General features: G+C 41.9%; 1 protein-coding gene and 1 long non-coding RNA gene across 3 annotated transcripts in view; one reads left to right on the top strand and one right to left on the bottom strand.

Annotated features, from left to right (window-relative positions):
* Window positions 1-15,056, bottom strand: part of JARID2 (jumonji and AT-rich interaction domain containing 2) — a 215,648-nt gene that overhangs the window by 120,118 nt on the left and 80,474 nt on the right. For both annotated transcript variants that reach the window (XM_027745086.2, XM_039386682.1), the window contains exon 2: window positions 2,520-2,655. In XM_027745086.2, the coding sequence (XP_027600887.1) occupies window positions 2,520-2,655 (136 nt within the window). The remainder of the gene's footprint in view (window positions 1-2,519; window positions 2,656-15,056) is intronic.
* Window positions 5,734-13,675, top strand: LOC120324337. The gene is made up of 4 exons (XR_005565580.1): window positions 5,734-6,933; window positions 7,646-7,819; window positions 11,413-11,504; window positions 13,422-13,675. It is a non-coding gene; the product is annotated as an uncharacterized LOC120324337 (long non-coding RNA).

Below are 15,056 nucleotides of genomic sequence, written 5' to 3'. Positions count from 1 at the left end.
ATAGGTTCATCTCTCACATTTAAAATTAATTTGCTTTTCACACTATCAGTCAAAGAGGCACCATTATTCCAGCTACCAAATCATTAATGATAGTATTGTACTCACCAGATGAAACACCACTGACAATCATTTTCATACAAGTTTAGTTGTAGCTTCACAAACATTGGCAAAGTAACTTTTGTAGTGTGTCTATGAAACTTCAACCACTGCAAATCCCTACAAGCTTCTTAAAGACACCTTCACCTTCTTGCAAGGCACTGGTGCATCTTTTACCTTCCTCTATTGCTACAAATAAGTACTTTCTACTAAAACAAATTGCAGGTTGCAAGTCTATGAATAAATAAATTTAAGGGATGACAGTTATAAAACCAGAACAAATAAATTCTCTCTGCATGACAGATGGTGGCACCAAGATCAAATCCTGCTACCTAGTTGTTTGTGGTCCCTTCAGCTATCAGAAGGACACAGGACCAAAAAACAAGGGTGGTGGCCTGAATGTTGGAATGACGGACACATACAAGGAAACATTTTTTATTCCCAAAAGTATGAAATCATGGATCTAAGACTCACCCTTAAAATATTCGATTTCCCTAAATTCAAAATAGCTCAGTAGTTTCTTAGGATGACCTGCTTTTTTCTCAGTCCATAGAGACACATGGATTTGAAAATACATGACTACATTTTTTTTAATGAAATGAGCAAATTACATGTTTAAATTGATTTTCTTGATGTCACAGCACAATATCAACCCTCCTCCCTTTTGCAAATCTTTCTTCTCTGCATAACGAAACATTCTTTCAAATATCAATGGCTAAAAAAAAAGCTTTTGGACAGTGGTATTGACATAGAGCAGTGCTGAGACAGGACATTTTAATAATCATTTAGCAAACAGAAAGAGCAACATGGACTATCATTCTGGCTCAGTTAAAAAAACTCAACCCCCAAATAACTGATCATCTACTTCTAAAAGAGAAAAGCTCTGAAGGTGCGAGCTGTGCTGCTGCCAGAGGAAGCCAATGGCATACATCTGGTACCTGCATTGACACAGCATTCCCAGCTAACTCAGTTCTTATCTAAGCTGCCTTTGGAGAAACGAGACACCATAAAAACCTCAGTCATCCTGTAACCTGGCACATCATCAAAGCCTCCTAACACACAATTACTGTGCTCCATGCCTTTAGACTTTTTTCCTTTGATTAAACAAAACCCCCACAATAGAATAAGAAACTTTCCAAGAGAAATTGTGTTTGACAGAAGATCAATGATGCAGAGGTGTTGGAGGGAAAAAAGCCAGCACTGTTTTGTGTACACCTCCAAGCTTATTAATGGATTGCTCTTAAAGCTAGATGCCCCTTCCCATCAGATCAGTATTTGATATTATTACTGAACTCGGAAGTCTGAGGTCTTCTTTAATCACATTAAGGAGTTTGCAATTGCTTATGCAATACAGTAACTCTATCATGCTGCCTGTAGTCATCCAGCCATTCCTCTAGGTTTTTGCCTTGTCGGCAGTAACACTCAGTGAAAACGCAGTGAAATCTGACTCACCACATCAACAACACAAGCTACATATAAATATGAATAACCTACCAAGTAAGCACCCAGCTGCTGCTTTAATGCATTAGCACATGTATAGTTATGCACATGCCTAAAAGGAACTGTCATAAACCTCCATAAAGAAACAAATAAGCTCTTGTGAGTGAAGAGAAAACTGTAAGCTTGCCCAGAAATCTGAATCCTGCTAGTCATCACTTTCAAGGCTCAAGCCAGCATGACAAAGCCTTTTCAAGTAAGGGTCTAAGTGAATCTGAAAGAGACACACTTTATATTCACCTCTCAGGACACCACTGCTTTTTTAAGCGAGCTGTAAGGGAAAGGGAAGCAACAGACAATAACTGGGTAAAGCATTAATGAAATAAAATTAAACTCCTTTCTAGTTCCTGTCATCTAAGCTTGTCTGCATCTCCTTTTAATACCTTTAAACAATTGCTCTGTGAACTGCTAAACCAGGGGAGTCCAACATCAAAGCGTTTGTGTCGTTTCAGCCCTTTAAATCTTGATGCAGATCATATGCTACTTCACCTGAGGACTTAGATGACTCCAGAGACAGATGCTAGTAAGCCAGTTTCTTGCACCTAAATGAGAGTACATCAATTCTGTCCAAGAGTACTTCCCCAAGGTAACAGGAGTCAATCACCTTTAAATGGTTACCTCCTCTGGGGACATACTTGACATATCAGGGAGCAGGCTGACCTGAGGGGCCTCCTTTTCTACTGTCCTCCCACCTGGCACCTACCCTCCACCTTGATCCCTATCTCAATCAATTAGCCAGGAACCAAAACATATGGATTGTTCAAACCGGGCATTTCAAGCAATTCAGAAACAAGTTCCTCCCTGCAGATCAAAACGGCACAGTGTACCTGTCAAAAGACCAGGTACACTGGTCTCCTTCCCTGCTACGGAAGAACCCCATGGAAAAAGGACTGAATCCTTCCAGCAGTACCACAGAGGCATCTCACCGTTCACTGCCTTGAGGCTCCCGCTAATGCCATCGCCATGCTGCCGCTTCTGTGCGTTCTTGAACTCCTTCAGAGATAAATAAAGGACCTTCCGCACCACCCTCTCCTCTGACCAGGGAATCCCATCGCTGTCATCCTAAAGAAGATGGAAACAGAAAGGAGACATTAGTTGCATGTTTCTGAAACAAAAACAAAACCCCAAAGGCTAGGGCTACACAGTTTATTTATAATTTAAAAAAAAAAAAAAGAAAGAAACTTAAGAAAAATACTCTGTAAGAAAATGCAACCTGATCGCCTCTAACAGAGAACAGAAACATAACTATTATCATCAAATCAGGGCATTAGTCCCTCTAATCCTTTATCCTACAAACAGCAGTAGCCATGTACTAGGTGTTAGACAGGAAGTGAAACTTAATTGTTAAAATCCTTATAATGAATCCCTCACAGAGAAATTTATCACAGCCAGGAAGTGCTCCCAGATAATTAGGAGGAGAGGGAAAAAAAAAAAACCACTAAAACAAATGTTGCAGAAATTTAAGAGGCAAGTTTCGTGAACTAACTTCTCTTGTTGCCATTTTGGCCTTGGTTTGTGCCTCCTGGCTCAGGTTATTTTTCCCTCTGGTTTTGTGATTTGCATTTATTGCAGTGTTACAATGAAGTTGTACATTGATAACAATGAAGTTATTTTGAATTAATATCAGCGTAAAGCCAAGTGGAATTTGGCTCACGGGGCAGATGTTTTCTACTTTATTTTGAGGAGACAAATGTTACATTGTCAAAAGGAATACTAGTGTATGTCATATTTAGAACTCACTTTAGTTACAAGATTAATTCCTTGGAAAAGCAACTCCCTAAAGTCTTTAGCATTCAAATAAATTAAGTCAGCGAACTGATATAAAGACGTGAGATAGGTAAGTCATCATATTTTCATAAGCCCTATAATTGTCTCAGGGTCTTTGGAAATCACTCTTTGAGCATTCTTGCCCTTGAACTCCTCAAGGGCTACATCACTGCCACACAAAAGATTAATATTTCTAGGCAGACCTTAAGTGGTAAGTCTAAGTGTACAGCAGCATATTGTCACATTACACTGGAAATCCCTAAAGCCCCATCAGGGATCCCCACCAGGAGGCAGGAGAGCTTAGACCATCCCATGTGCCAAAGTAATGCTGGGCATCACCAACTCAAAAAAAAAAATAAAAGCATAGCTTAGGGTGGCCAGTGATAGCTTTTTCTTTGATCCTCTAGTGACATATTGGCATTCAGCCAATTCAGTGATCAAAACCATTTCCAACTCCCACCCCTAAAAAAAATTTCTATGACAAATTACTTGGCGGGGGTTAAAAAACAAACAAACAAACAAAAAAAGGCAACAAAATGAGTGCAGTGAAAGCAGCCAGCGCTTTGGCAGCAGGATGTGCATTTTGCACGAGGGACAAGCTCCTACATTTTGAAGAAGGCTGAGCCATACCCAAGGAGCTTTAGAGCACAGGCAGCTCTGGGCCAAGAAAGCAAACTTTGTAACGCAACACCCAGAGCAACCAAAAAAAAAGGAAAAAACCTCCAGGCAAACACTTTAAAAGGACTAGTACATCCAGTTATTTTGTCAACAAAGGTTTATACCAACAGCTATGGCTTACCCTTTTGCTGCCAAACACAACTTCAGCCCTAAGCAGAAGCGACACTAAACACTTGAGAGCTGCAGCCTGCTCGATTTCAACAAAGCTTGCCCAAAGATGGCCCCATTTATACTCCCACCAACAAGGGCCCAGGGGGACGTCGTGCATTTCTGTTTTCACAGAAATTACTTAATAAACCCTTAAAGGAATCACGCTCAGTTAGGAAACAGTCATAAGCACCTTCAGCACCTGTTCATGTTATGGACACAAGCCTGGGGACACCACTCGCTCCTTTCACTGGCATTTGTACAAATCCCTAATATAATGGTCAGGAAGAGGAAGAGGATGAAGAGCCCTCCAGCCAGGCACATTGCTTCTGATTCTGAAGCCTAAATGAGTTACACAGAAACCCTAACAAGGGGCAACCAAACCATCACCCCGTATTTTTGCATAATTTAAGCCAGGCATACAGAAGCCTTGTGTAACAATCGACCCCAGTTAACATCAGGCATACTCAGAGACGTGCCACTTTCCTTAGCCCTCATCCGCCCAAGGCCTCTCTCCCATCAGACACCGTGACCGGTCTGAGGCCCCGAACAAACTCCTTCCTCCACCAGACCACACAGCTCCCATGGAGCTTGAAGCTGCACGAAAATACCCATCATTTCCTGATCCCACTGGCCCACTTAATCCTGAAAAAAACACAGAAAAATAATTTAAACAAACAAACAAACAAAAATATATTCCCTATTAAATCCACTTTGTCAAGACCGCTCACTGCAAGGAGCACATGGTGGCATTTGCTGCTTCAGTAGTGACAGGGTGAAACCAGCTGACAGGATTGATCTTTAAATCAGCATGTGCTGACCACATGGCCACTGTAGCAGGTAAGCGACCGCTGGCAGGTACAGCCCATGCCCTGGCACATGCCAGTGACAGTCCCGCCTGCGGGAGGGAAGAAGCTCATCACCACACACCAGAGGCCTCTGGTCTAGGCCACCCTCCCCAAGTACTCCTGTGAACAGTCTGAAGTCATCTCCCTCTCCCCAGACAACGTGCTGGACAAGCAAAAGGATGTTTTGCATCCTGGCACCCAATTTTCCAAGGGACAAGGCAGCCAAGATGTCTTCCTGGTGCCAGCTGGTGTCTCCAGCACCACTGCAGGAGACACTCCCGCCTTCCCACCAGCCTGAGGGTTGCGTGGGCATTAGTGCCACCACCAAAGAGATGGGTCCCAGAAGACAGGAACAAAGACCTCTCTCAGCAACCTCTGAAGCAACACAGTAACATTTCACATCACACTCAACTCCTGGAGCTGTAAAACTTGAGAGGAACCATATTGGCTTCATCTGACCTCTGAAACAGCAGCACTGCCAACAGAAATGCACATGGGAGAGTCTCTCCACACCAGAGCTCCCATCAGCCCAGTTGTGTTGAGACTGCAGCCACTGTCCTGCCTACACTGTTCTGCTGTGGGCTTTCCCCACACCCTCTGTGTGGCTTGAAAAAAGGTCATCAAGTTCCCCAACACCATGTGTACCCAAGGTCAGCAAAATAAGGGGCTAAAGCCACTGCCAACACCTGCATTCACATGGCTCCATATGCAGGGGCAATAAAAAGGTTTCACAATGGTCGAACACATCTTCCCCAGAGCCTACAGCACAAAAGCAGCCGCAAGCCAGAGAGCAGCTGACTCAGAGACCAGCTGAGCTGCTGCTCCACCGGCTGCAGCTCCAGCTCCCAACACATTTAACCATAATTACATGGGTCGGATCGCCTCTGCCTCATCACCCCAGTGTAGGGAGAGCCGTCATGTGCCCCGTCTGCACTTACACTGCTAACAACTGGAGGAGTTATCTCACTTTAGCAAAACAACATACACATGCCCAGAACAGTTTAGAAGTATGGTCAAGTGAAAGCCTTGAGGAATTTAATCTATGTAACTTCTCAACACCAACCCACCCCCCCAAAACCCAACCTCAAAGGGATTGACTCAACTGCTGCCTTTAAATACTTCCACAGGGAGTAGAGATTTGTTAATAGATGGTTCTTGAGGCTGGCAGAGAGGGGTATAATAACATCCAACAGCTGGAACTCGATTCAGAAAAATGCAAGACAGAATTAAAAAACAGTTTCTGCAACTGTGCAAGTAATTAGCCATTGAAACGACTTGTGGGGAACTAATGGATTGTCCATTATTGACTCAAACCCAAAAACGGACTGAATAACATCTTAAACTGTAGGTTCATCACCACAAGCCCATAACCTTCACTGTGCAGGTCAGCCGAGATGATTTCTGCCTCCTAATCTGACAATAAGATTATTTTTAAACTCAGTATAAAAGGAACAGATACAAACAACTTGGGAAGCCCCAGGGCAGAATAAGGAAACACAACTGCACCATTTCCTTCAAACTGCTAAAAAAAATAATCATGATGCCACCTTCTTTGTTGTGCCATTTTAGGGAACCTCATATCGTACATTTATATCTGAACATCTATCAGTTCAGCCAAGCAACAGTTTGGCAAGTTCAGTGCAAGGGGATAGGGAAGAGGAGCATAACCCCCATTTACTGACACGGTACATTCCTACACAGGATGTTACCTCATAGATTGGAGAACAGCTTTCTCTCGCGCTGTATGGCTGGCAGCTTGCTTTCAGCTTTACAGTTCTAGAGGTGATGTTCGCAGGCTGCACACAGCCTTCCTATTTCAAAAATTATACTCAAATCCTTATTGAAACAAAGGCAAAGCAAGCAGAAGTGAAGGGCAAGCTTTACACCACCTCCTGGGCAGGTGAAATGTCAGCCTGAAGTCGTGGGAGCTGCTGCACTCGTCGAGCAGCATGACTGAAGCTTCTGCGTTCATTCATCACAGATACAACATTTTTCAGCCTGGCCCTGGCCTTGCCTTAAGCAAACAGGAGTCATAGTTCATAGGGTAAAAGAAAACTGGAACAAGGGAGAATCCATGAGGCACTCCATGCTATTTGTTTTACTTTCATGTAAATACTTTAACAGCAGTGATGGTTTTATTTAAAAAGTCAGGACTTCGTAAGGTACAAAGATCCTTATAAGCATGTGTGTTATGACTCAGTGAGGCTGGCGTGTTTCCAGCTCTCTCTTTGGGTCTTTCCCAAGCACGCATCTCCTGACCTCATTCTTCATGCCAGGTTGCAAAAAGCAAAACAACAAAACACAAACTCCCTCTTTTTTCTTTTTCCAGTGCTGCAGCCAACACTCGGTTAAAATCACTGTGGCACCCAATGCCCTAAATGAATATGCTTTCATGGTTAAACAGCCCCCAGAGAGTCTTTCCCACAGATGCAAGAAGGTCATTTTGAAGCAATGGGAAAACTAAACCACAAGTTTCTACTCTTTCCTCAAGGATATTTTTGAAGGAGAACTATTTCAAAGGGTGGTTTTTACTGTGTTTAGTTAGAAACATAACAAAAATCTGTCTTTTGCATGAAAACACATTTTCAGAGATCATATAAATTACTTTTCAGCTGAAGGACCAAGATGGAAACATTTGTTTACTGGACTCAAGACCTTCAACAGAGTTTTGCCTTTTGGAAGGCAAATTACACCTGTTTTTCTCTAGAAGTCAGACCTAAGAGAAATTGGAGGAAAACCTAGATACGCCATCCGAGGCTGAGAGTGATCCTTCTGTGCAGGCTTGGGTGAGTTAGCACTACTAAGTGCAATTAGCAGGCTCATTCATTTACACAGCCCACTTTTTCAGTATAAGTATGGCACGGCAGGAACCTCATGAGAAAGCGCAAAGTGTTACTGGGTACTTCCCCTGCTGCGTTAGCAGAAGTCTCCAATGGATTACATAGTCCCATCAACCTTCTAACCACATTGTCCTCACAGGGGGAAACCCTGCTATTGGCCCATCGGTGTAAACTCCGTCTCTAAGTAACTTGCAGGAGCACATGGGCTGTTCCTCGACCAGACAGCAGAGGCTCTCCTCAGCAGATACTCCTAGCAAAAGTCTGAACTCCCAGGGTACTGATATGAAACTCTAATATATTCAACTGAAGCTCTATAAATAAAGATTTTTGGCTCCTTCTGTCAGCTATCATGCTGCTTGGACTTCTTACAGCCAAGCAGAGCATGGTGAAAACTAGTTATACCCATATATATACCCACAGTAATATCCTTGTAGTCTTTCGCTTACTATCAAGGTCCCTCTACTCCCTTCTCCTCTCAGAATAAAGTTCGCACTTATTTAATATTTAACCTTTTAATCAAGTTTAACTATCCAGAGAGGATGTAGCAGTTTCTCATTTAAAACAAACTGCTTATATTCAGTGAGAAAAAATAAAATCTCATGAATGGCTTAAGTTGATGAAGATTGATACAGCTTGGAGACTTAATAGTACAGTGACTCATGCCTTCTGGAAAATGTAATCTGTTCTGTCTAGTTTAGGAAAATAGGTCATGTTTTTAAAATGTGCTAACTAACATGAAGAAAGGGGAAATTTCCTTTATTAATGGTTCTGTTTTATAGCATTTTAAGCGTATCTGGTAATTATAGCGACTTTTTCCCTTCGTACTTACAGAAAACTTCCCCAAAGAACTCACATTACATTACAGTTCCTGACTAGCAGAACCAATGTTAACATAGAAAAGAAACACTGGAGGAAAATAAAAATCTCTCCCTGCTTTAGCACTTTTCCCACAGCTTTCACTGCCTGCAATCTCCCTTTGGTTTGCACCCTTTCACCGCCTCCTACTACACAGGAGGGATTGCATTTCCTCCTTTCAGATGAATTCTGAAGAGCAGCACGGGAGAGAAATGCTACGGTTTTTGGGTCACTAAAGGCCTCAGGCACTTTTGAGCTCAGTGAGCTTTAACCTGCTCTTGCAAAAATACATTAGGGTAGAAGAGTTACACTCAGAATCTTCAAATACATGTGTCTTCATACAGGCTCCCAGAACTGAGGTGTAAAAAATAGTTCCTAAATTTATCTTCGGCCTCATAATGAAATATTGAAAAATAGTCAGTTCATGTGTTGTTTCTTTTACATAAACTCAGCGGCCTCGTTGATGGTTCTGCACCTCTAGAAAACTACTACTCAATATGAAACTAGTGAAACCTTACAAGACATCAACTGTTTCCCGTGTTGGTCCGCCAAGATAAACACAAAAAAAAAAAAAAGAAAAAAGAAAAAAAGGCTAAGACAAAACAAATTCAGAGTAAAGACAGCTCTAAATTTTCCTAATTTATCAGCTTGCAGCAGGACTTCAACTTAAACCAACTCTCACCAATAGCCATGACTTCACAGTTACGTCTTTCTTAGGCCAGACCAGGAATATAATCAACCATTTTGCAATGAGAGTGTCTGAGTTTCGGGCTCTGACAAGAGCCTGCAGCAGAGAGAAGCCAAGGGTGGTGGAGTGCTGCAAGAAAGAGGTGTAAAGGTATACGATAATTACTCAGACTGGGGGAGAGGTTTTCATAACCAGATTAATTCACCTGGCACCACTTGGGATGCACCTGCTCCAAGCCCAATGCCAGCACCAGCCCCTATGTGGCCACTTGGCCAGCTTTATCGGGGAAAAGAATCAAAATCTCCCCCCCAAGACAAGAAAAATTACTGTCTTCATCCAGATCAGCTCCCTCATTACTAACCACATAACCAGACGGCAACCACTGCTGGGGCAGAGAGAAAAGTGGGATTGTCCCTTTGAGCAGCAACTCACACTTAGAGCGATGCAAGCCCACCTCAGCACCAAACCATGACAATGACCGTGAGAAAGGGAGGGCACCACAGACAGTATTCAGGAAATGAAAACCACTTTGCTGTAATGTCAATACTGTAAACCCCAAACATCTCACTGCATTCAGATGAACCATACCCACTTTTTCCAAAATTATTTACTTTAGAGGAGTGAAAGGGAAATATAAGAGGGTGAGGAGTGTATCTGTTACAGGGACAGGGCCTGCAACGATTTGGATAGGTGACAGCCTGACAAGATAGAATTTTCTGTTTGACCATCACCTGTAGCCAATTTATGCCTGAGCAAAAGCTCTGACTTGATAAATAGGTTCCTTACCTGGTGCTCTGTTCAAAACAAGGGAACATCTCCTAAAATGCACACTGAGTTATCTTTGAAAGGGTATGCTGTATACAAATACATACCTCCCGAGCAGAAACCAAAATAATCTAAGCATCATTTCCTGTGTAGGTGAACAGGTCTAAATCTTTCTTAAAAGAAAAACAAACCAACCAACCTAATGGGGGATGCTTACACTGCATGTCTTCACCTCTCTGAAATCCATGGAATGATATATATTTATCTTTGATTACACAGTACTAAAAAACTACAGCTGAAATTGGATTAGAAACTTCTGCTGAAAAACAATTTATTGCATAACACAACTCTGACAGCCAGGGTTTCTGGCCACCAACTGAGCTTTTATAAAAATCTGCTGGATAGCTGCCAAATCAGTTCTTTGAGTCCTGGCATGTCTGACATCTGAGACAGTAGTCAAGGCAGCCACATGTCCTGTGCCATCCACAGTCCTGCACTTTTACGTTTAAATGTTACCGTCAAAGAACAGAGTAGTATGAGCCATTAAACACACAAAGGTAAAAAAAATCTCCTGCAGCTGCAGATCTGACAACTCTGATCATGCTGCAGAAGCCCAAGAGCCACAACAGGATTTTTTTCTTTTTCAGGATCTGGTATTAATTTGAACATAAAAGTAGCTTATTAAGAAGAGGGGAAAAAAGAGAAGTGAGAAATGGTAGCAAGCTCCAAAAAAGGTCTATACCCCTAGCTGAAAATCGCTGCCATTTATAAATTTCACATTCCAAATATTCTTACTCTGTCTCCAGTTCTAATTAAAACTCTCCACCAAGTACACTTCAGATAGACACATAAAACCCAGTATGCACAAAGAGTATTCAGCGGCTCAAGTTAATTAAATCCAAATATATTCTTTCTAATTAATTTCATTTTGATCCAGTTCATATTTTTATAAGGTGTTCAAGCTCCAGTATGCAGCCATACAAATACAGTCCACTAAAAAAATATTTTCTGCAGTTTAAATGTCTGCTAACAAGACCTACAGACATGTATGGCTAATCCAATCCTCCTGTATATTAGCCTGATCCTCAACTTGAAAAACACTAACACCTTTTGCATGCCAAAATAGTGCCAAGGTAGTAGGGAAGAGAGGAAGATAAAATTGGTGTGTTATAAATTTGCCTTCAGTATTTCTATGGGAACTTAAAGAGATCTGATTTTTTGCATTTCACAGTGTCTGAATGGTTGGTCAGTGGTGTCAATACTTTAGAGAAGCCGGAGAACTGTTGATGTGTTTAGCATCTATCCTCACAAGTACAACAGGAGGTCAGTGTTTTTCTTTAGTAGGACTTTGGTACCAGGATGCTGAAGCCTGTAATAAGAAAAGATCTGCTCATCTATCTGCTTTCTAGGAGTACAGTCGTGTGTGTGTATATATATATATATATATATACATTATATCTATGTACGTATATATAAAAAAAATATGCATCTGCCAATATAAAACTTACATTGCTCTCCCAGTGAAATAAATACATTAGCCCAAAGCCTATATAGTTTAGCTATGTTGTTCGATATAGCTGTGTGCCCATCAGTAACTCTGAGGTATGAACTTTGGGAAGGTCACCATATCCCTGCTGGATAACTCTCGACCAAGCAGAGACGCTGTACTCACCCTCATTTAAACCCTTCCAGTACCAATGGGTTGCGCTGGTTTAAAGCCATCAGAGAGGAGGTTTTGGCTCACCTGACTCACTTTGATGGCACTGCAGTAGCTCATGATTGCATGACTAGCTCCATCACCAAAGCCCTGCAGGAGGACCATGGCCAGCACTGTCAAAGCTGGGGCGTGGTAAACTCTACCCACAGAGTAACTCACACAGCAATGGACCTGCAAGTTTGCGTAAATCTGACCCAAAGCAGGTCTGGGTGATGCAAGGAGTCCCCTGCCCTAGCTTGGAAATGTTTAACTTGGTTTCCTCCTCTTTCACATCAGTCTATGGGATTGTTCAGACAATCATCAGATAACAAAAAGATTTAAAGAAAAAGAGAAAAAACAATCTGGTCAGTCTTTAAACTCAGGGAGGGGAAATGACAGCCAAATGTGCCGAACCTATTGCTGGGAAACCTCAGGATACTGGGGCCTGAATCAATTTTACTGAGCTGGATGGGGAACTAAATCAGTTGTATTGACACAGGCTCCTGGGATGGACACACTGATACTGCGCTAAAAGCATGACGTTGATTTGTCTTGATGTACTACTGAAAAAAGGGAGATTTCTATCAGAATTTTTTGTCCTTGTTTACATTCTCGACTGACAGAATATTCTTTAAAGCTGGGAGGGAAGCATCCATTGAAGCTGGGGGACATAAACAAAATCTGTACTCCTCGCTTGTAAGTCAATTAAACCAAACATATGAGGTGACTCTAAAGCTACTCTAAATGTATTTTCAGGTCAGTTTAATTATACCAGTAAATTTTCTGCACGAAGACAAGATATATAAGCAGTGAAAACCTATGCTCTAAAGCTTTACCAAGCTCGCTCTTCAGTATTAAATACATTTGACTTCCAAAATACTACCCAGCAAACAAATGATGGTTTTGTAGTAGCACAGGGAAGCAAATAATAAAATCAGTATTTGCTCTGTGAGGCAATTGCTCAGTAATAAATCAGATGAATGCATCTAAGTAACTTCCCAGAAAGCCTGCAAAATATTTTTTCAAATAATCAGTGCCAGAGGAGAGTAAAGACCATAACCTGGAACTGAAGCTGTGGTAGATCGCTAAGGTACCCAGGTCAAGAATTTCAGACCAAGTTAGGTTGAAGTGCTGCTCTGCCACATACAGGCTTCACTTCTTACTACAATTTAAAACACGAGGGAGGAGAATAGCTAATGGTCACTGGCAACTCTAATATCTGGCCTGATTTGTGAAGACACTGTATCTCTCCTGAGTAGATAAATTCAGAAGATGACAAGCAGCTGGGAGGTTTTCTGGGGAAAAGGTGTTTTAAAAAAAAAGAAAAAAAGCTCTTTCTTATGGAGATAGTAGGCTTTCCTAATTACACAGAATGATTTTTAACAGGCAGGTGTTTCACAACAACCAGATCTGTGTCAAACCAATAAAGAAAAAAACATAATCGAGTTTTGAACTTTTCACAATTTTTTCCTTTTTCTTTTTTTTTAAACCAACAAGTCAGTGTTCAAAATAATGCTACAATGATTTTTCCTTTGCTTTTGCAGGTTTTTCAGCAGGCAGTGCTGGGTTGGTGCCAGGTGGCTCAGCACTAGGGCAGGGGTGATGCACAGCTACCCTGACTCTGTGGGGGCACAGCTCATGCAACAGGGGTCTGCAGAGGATGTGCCTCCCCCACCATCCAGAGATCTGTTTGGGTTGGCATTCAATTCCCTTATCCCTCCTCCACTCCCTGATCAATGGCAACATTCAAACTTTACTGATGATATTAGAAGCACATCAAAGACAACCATTAAGCTTTTAAGTGCACTAATTGACATTTTAGCACTTACAAATCCATCTGTGTGTTCTATCACTCAATTTAAGAGACCTGCTTCCCTGCCTGGTAAGAGTTCCCCATGTTTATAGCGGGTAGAGGGGGATTTTCAAAGCTTTTTTTTTTTTCTCAGACAGGATTTTAGAGAATTCAAATTACAAATATAATGCACTTCAAAAAGTAACACATTTCACAAATTTAAGAGCTCTTCCATAAAAGCTGTAAATGGCATCACAGCTATAACTCACAGGCTTCTAAGCTCCAATGAATTCTGCAGCTGTTGCAGCACGTCAAAGCCAAATCATTGTTACCTTCACACCACCACAACTGAAAACCCCAGCTATGATATTACCAACTGCATGGTGCTACATGAAAAAGAGGAGGGAAAAAAGGAACCTCTGTGTGATTTTGCAGTTCCTTCTTTCTTCCTTTGCAAAGCCAGCATAAAACAGATGCTAAAACTGTGAGGGACTGCTTCGGATTTTCCTAGAGTGGCTGTCCCGCAAGAGGACCCAGGGAACCATTTCAGAACAACTGCTTCCAGGGATGCTGTAGCATCAGAGGATATAGCACTCCCCTCCCCAGGTACAATGACTTAAAGAAGACAAGCCGCTACCCAATGGCCAAGCCCAGCCTCTGATTGCAGAAGAGCATCTCAATGACAGCAGGTCTGGACCCTTCTATTACTGTCACATACCAACATGTTCACCTTCTGTTCTGTTAGAGAAATCCTCATTCAGTCCCAATATTTAAGGCAACAAGAAAGATCAAATTAAATTCTCAGCATTTTAAGCCGTTCAGTTCATTGCCATATCTATTTTAGGGTCTGAGGCCACCAGCCACCCCCACAGAATCTGCGCGGTAAACAAGGCTTTTGACAGGCTTGTTTATACCTTCTGCAGCAATCAAAGGCAAAACATTACAAATCAAAGAACCGGGAGACAAATACAGTAGTGTGCATAGCAGAAACCTCAAAAAGCTAGCCAGCAGCAAACCTGCGGCTCACCGAGCCCCGTAGAGCAATGCAAGATAACACAGGAAAACAGAAATGGATAGTTAAGTAAGAACAGGCTTGTGCTGTACATGCAAACATCTGCAGGCAGGACCTCTGAAGCACATATCTCTCAAAATAAGCGGATGCAGAATCAGAAGACAGGGGGCAGGAAAAAAAGTATTATTTTTTCCAAAAGGACTGTGGGGAAAGGTCATAATTTAAGAATTCCAGTTTAAAGATTGCAGGGAACCTTAGATTTTTACCGATACCAGAAAAACAACCAAAAAATACCAAGCAGACATGGGCAATAATATACCATATTTCCGAGCCTGGGATTTAAATGGAAAGACAAAGGCTGCATTTTGGGGCCTA

This window comes from Pipra filicauda, unplaced genomic scaffold, assembly GCF_003945595.2.
Source record: "Pipra filicauda isolate LSUMZ 115617 unplaced genomic scaffold, ASM394559v2 scaffold49_size4853605_pilon, whole genome shotgun sequence".
NCBI lineage: Eukaryota > Metazoa > Chordata > Aves > Passeriformes > Pipridae > Pipra > Pipra filicauda.
The sequence above is the reverse complement of the archived record's forward strand: the minus strand, read 5'-3'. Positions and strand labels throughout refer to the sequence as shown.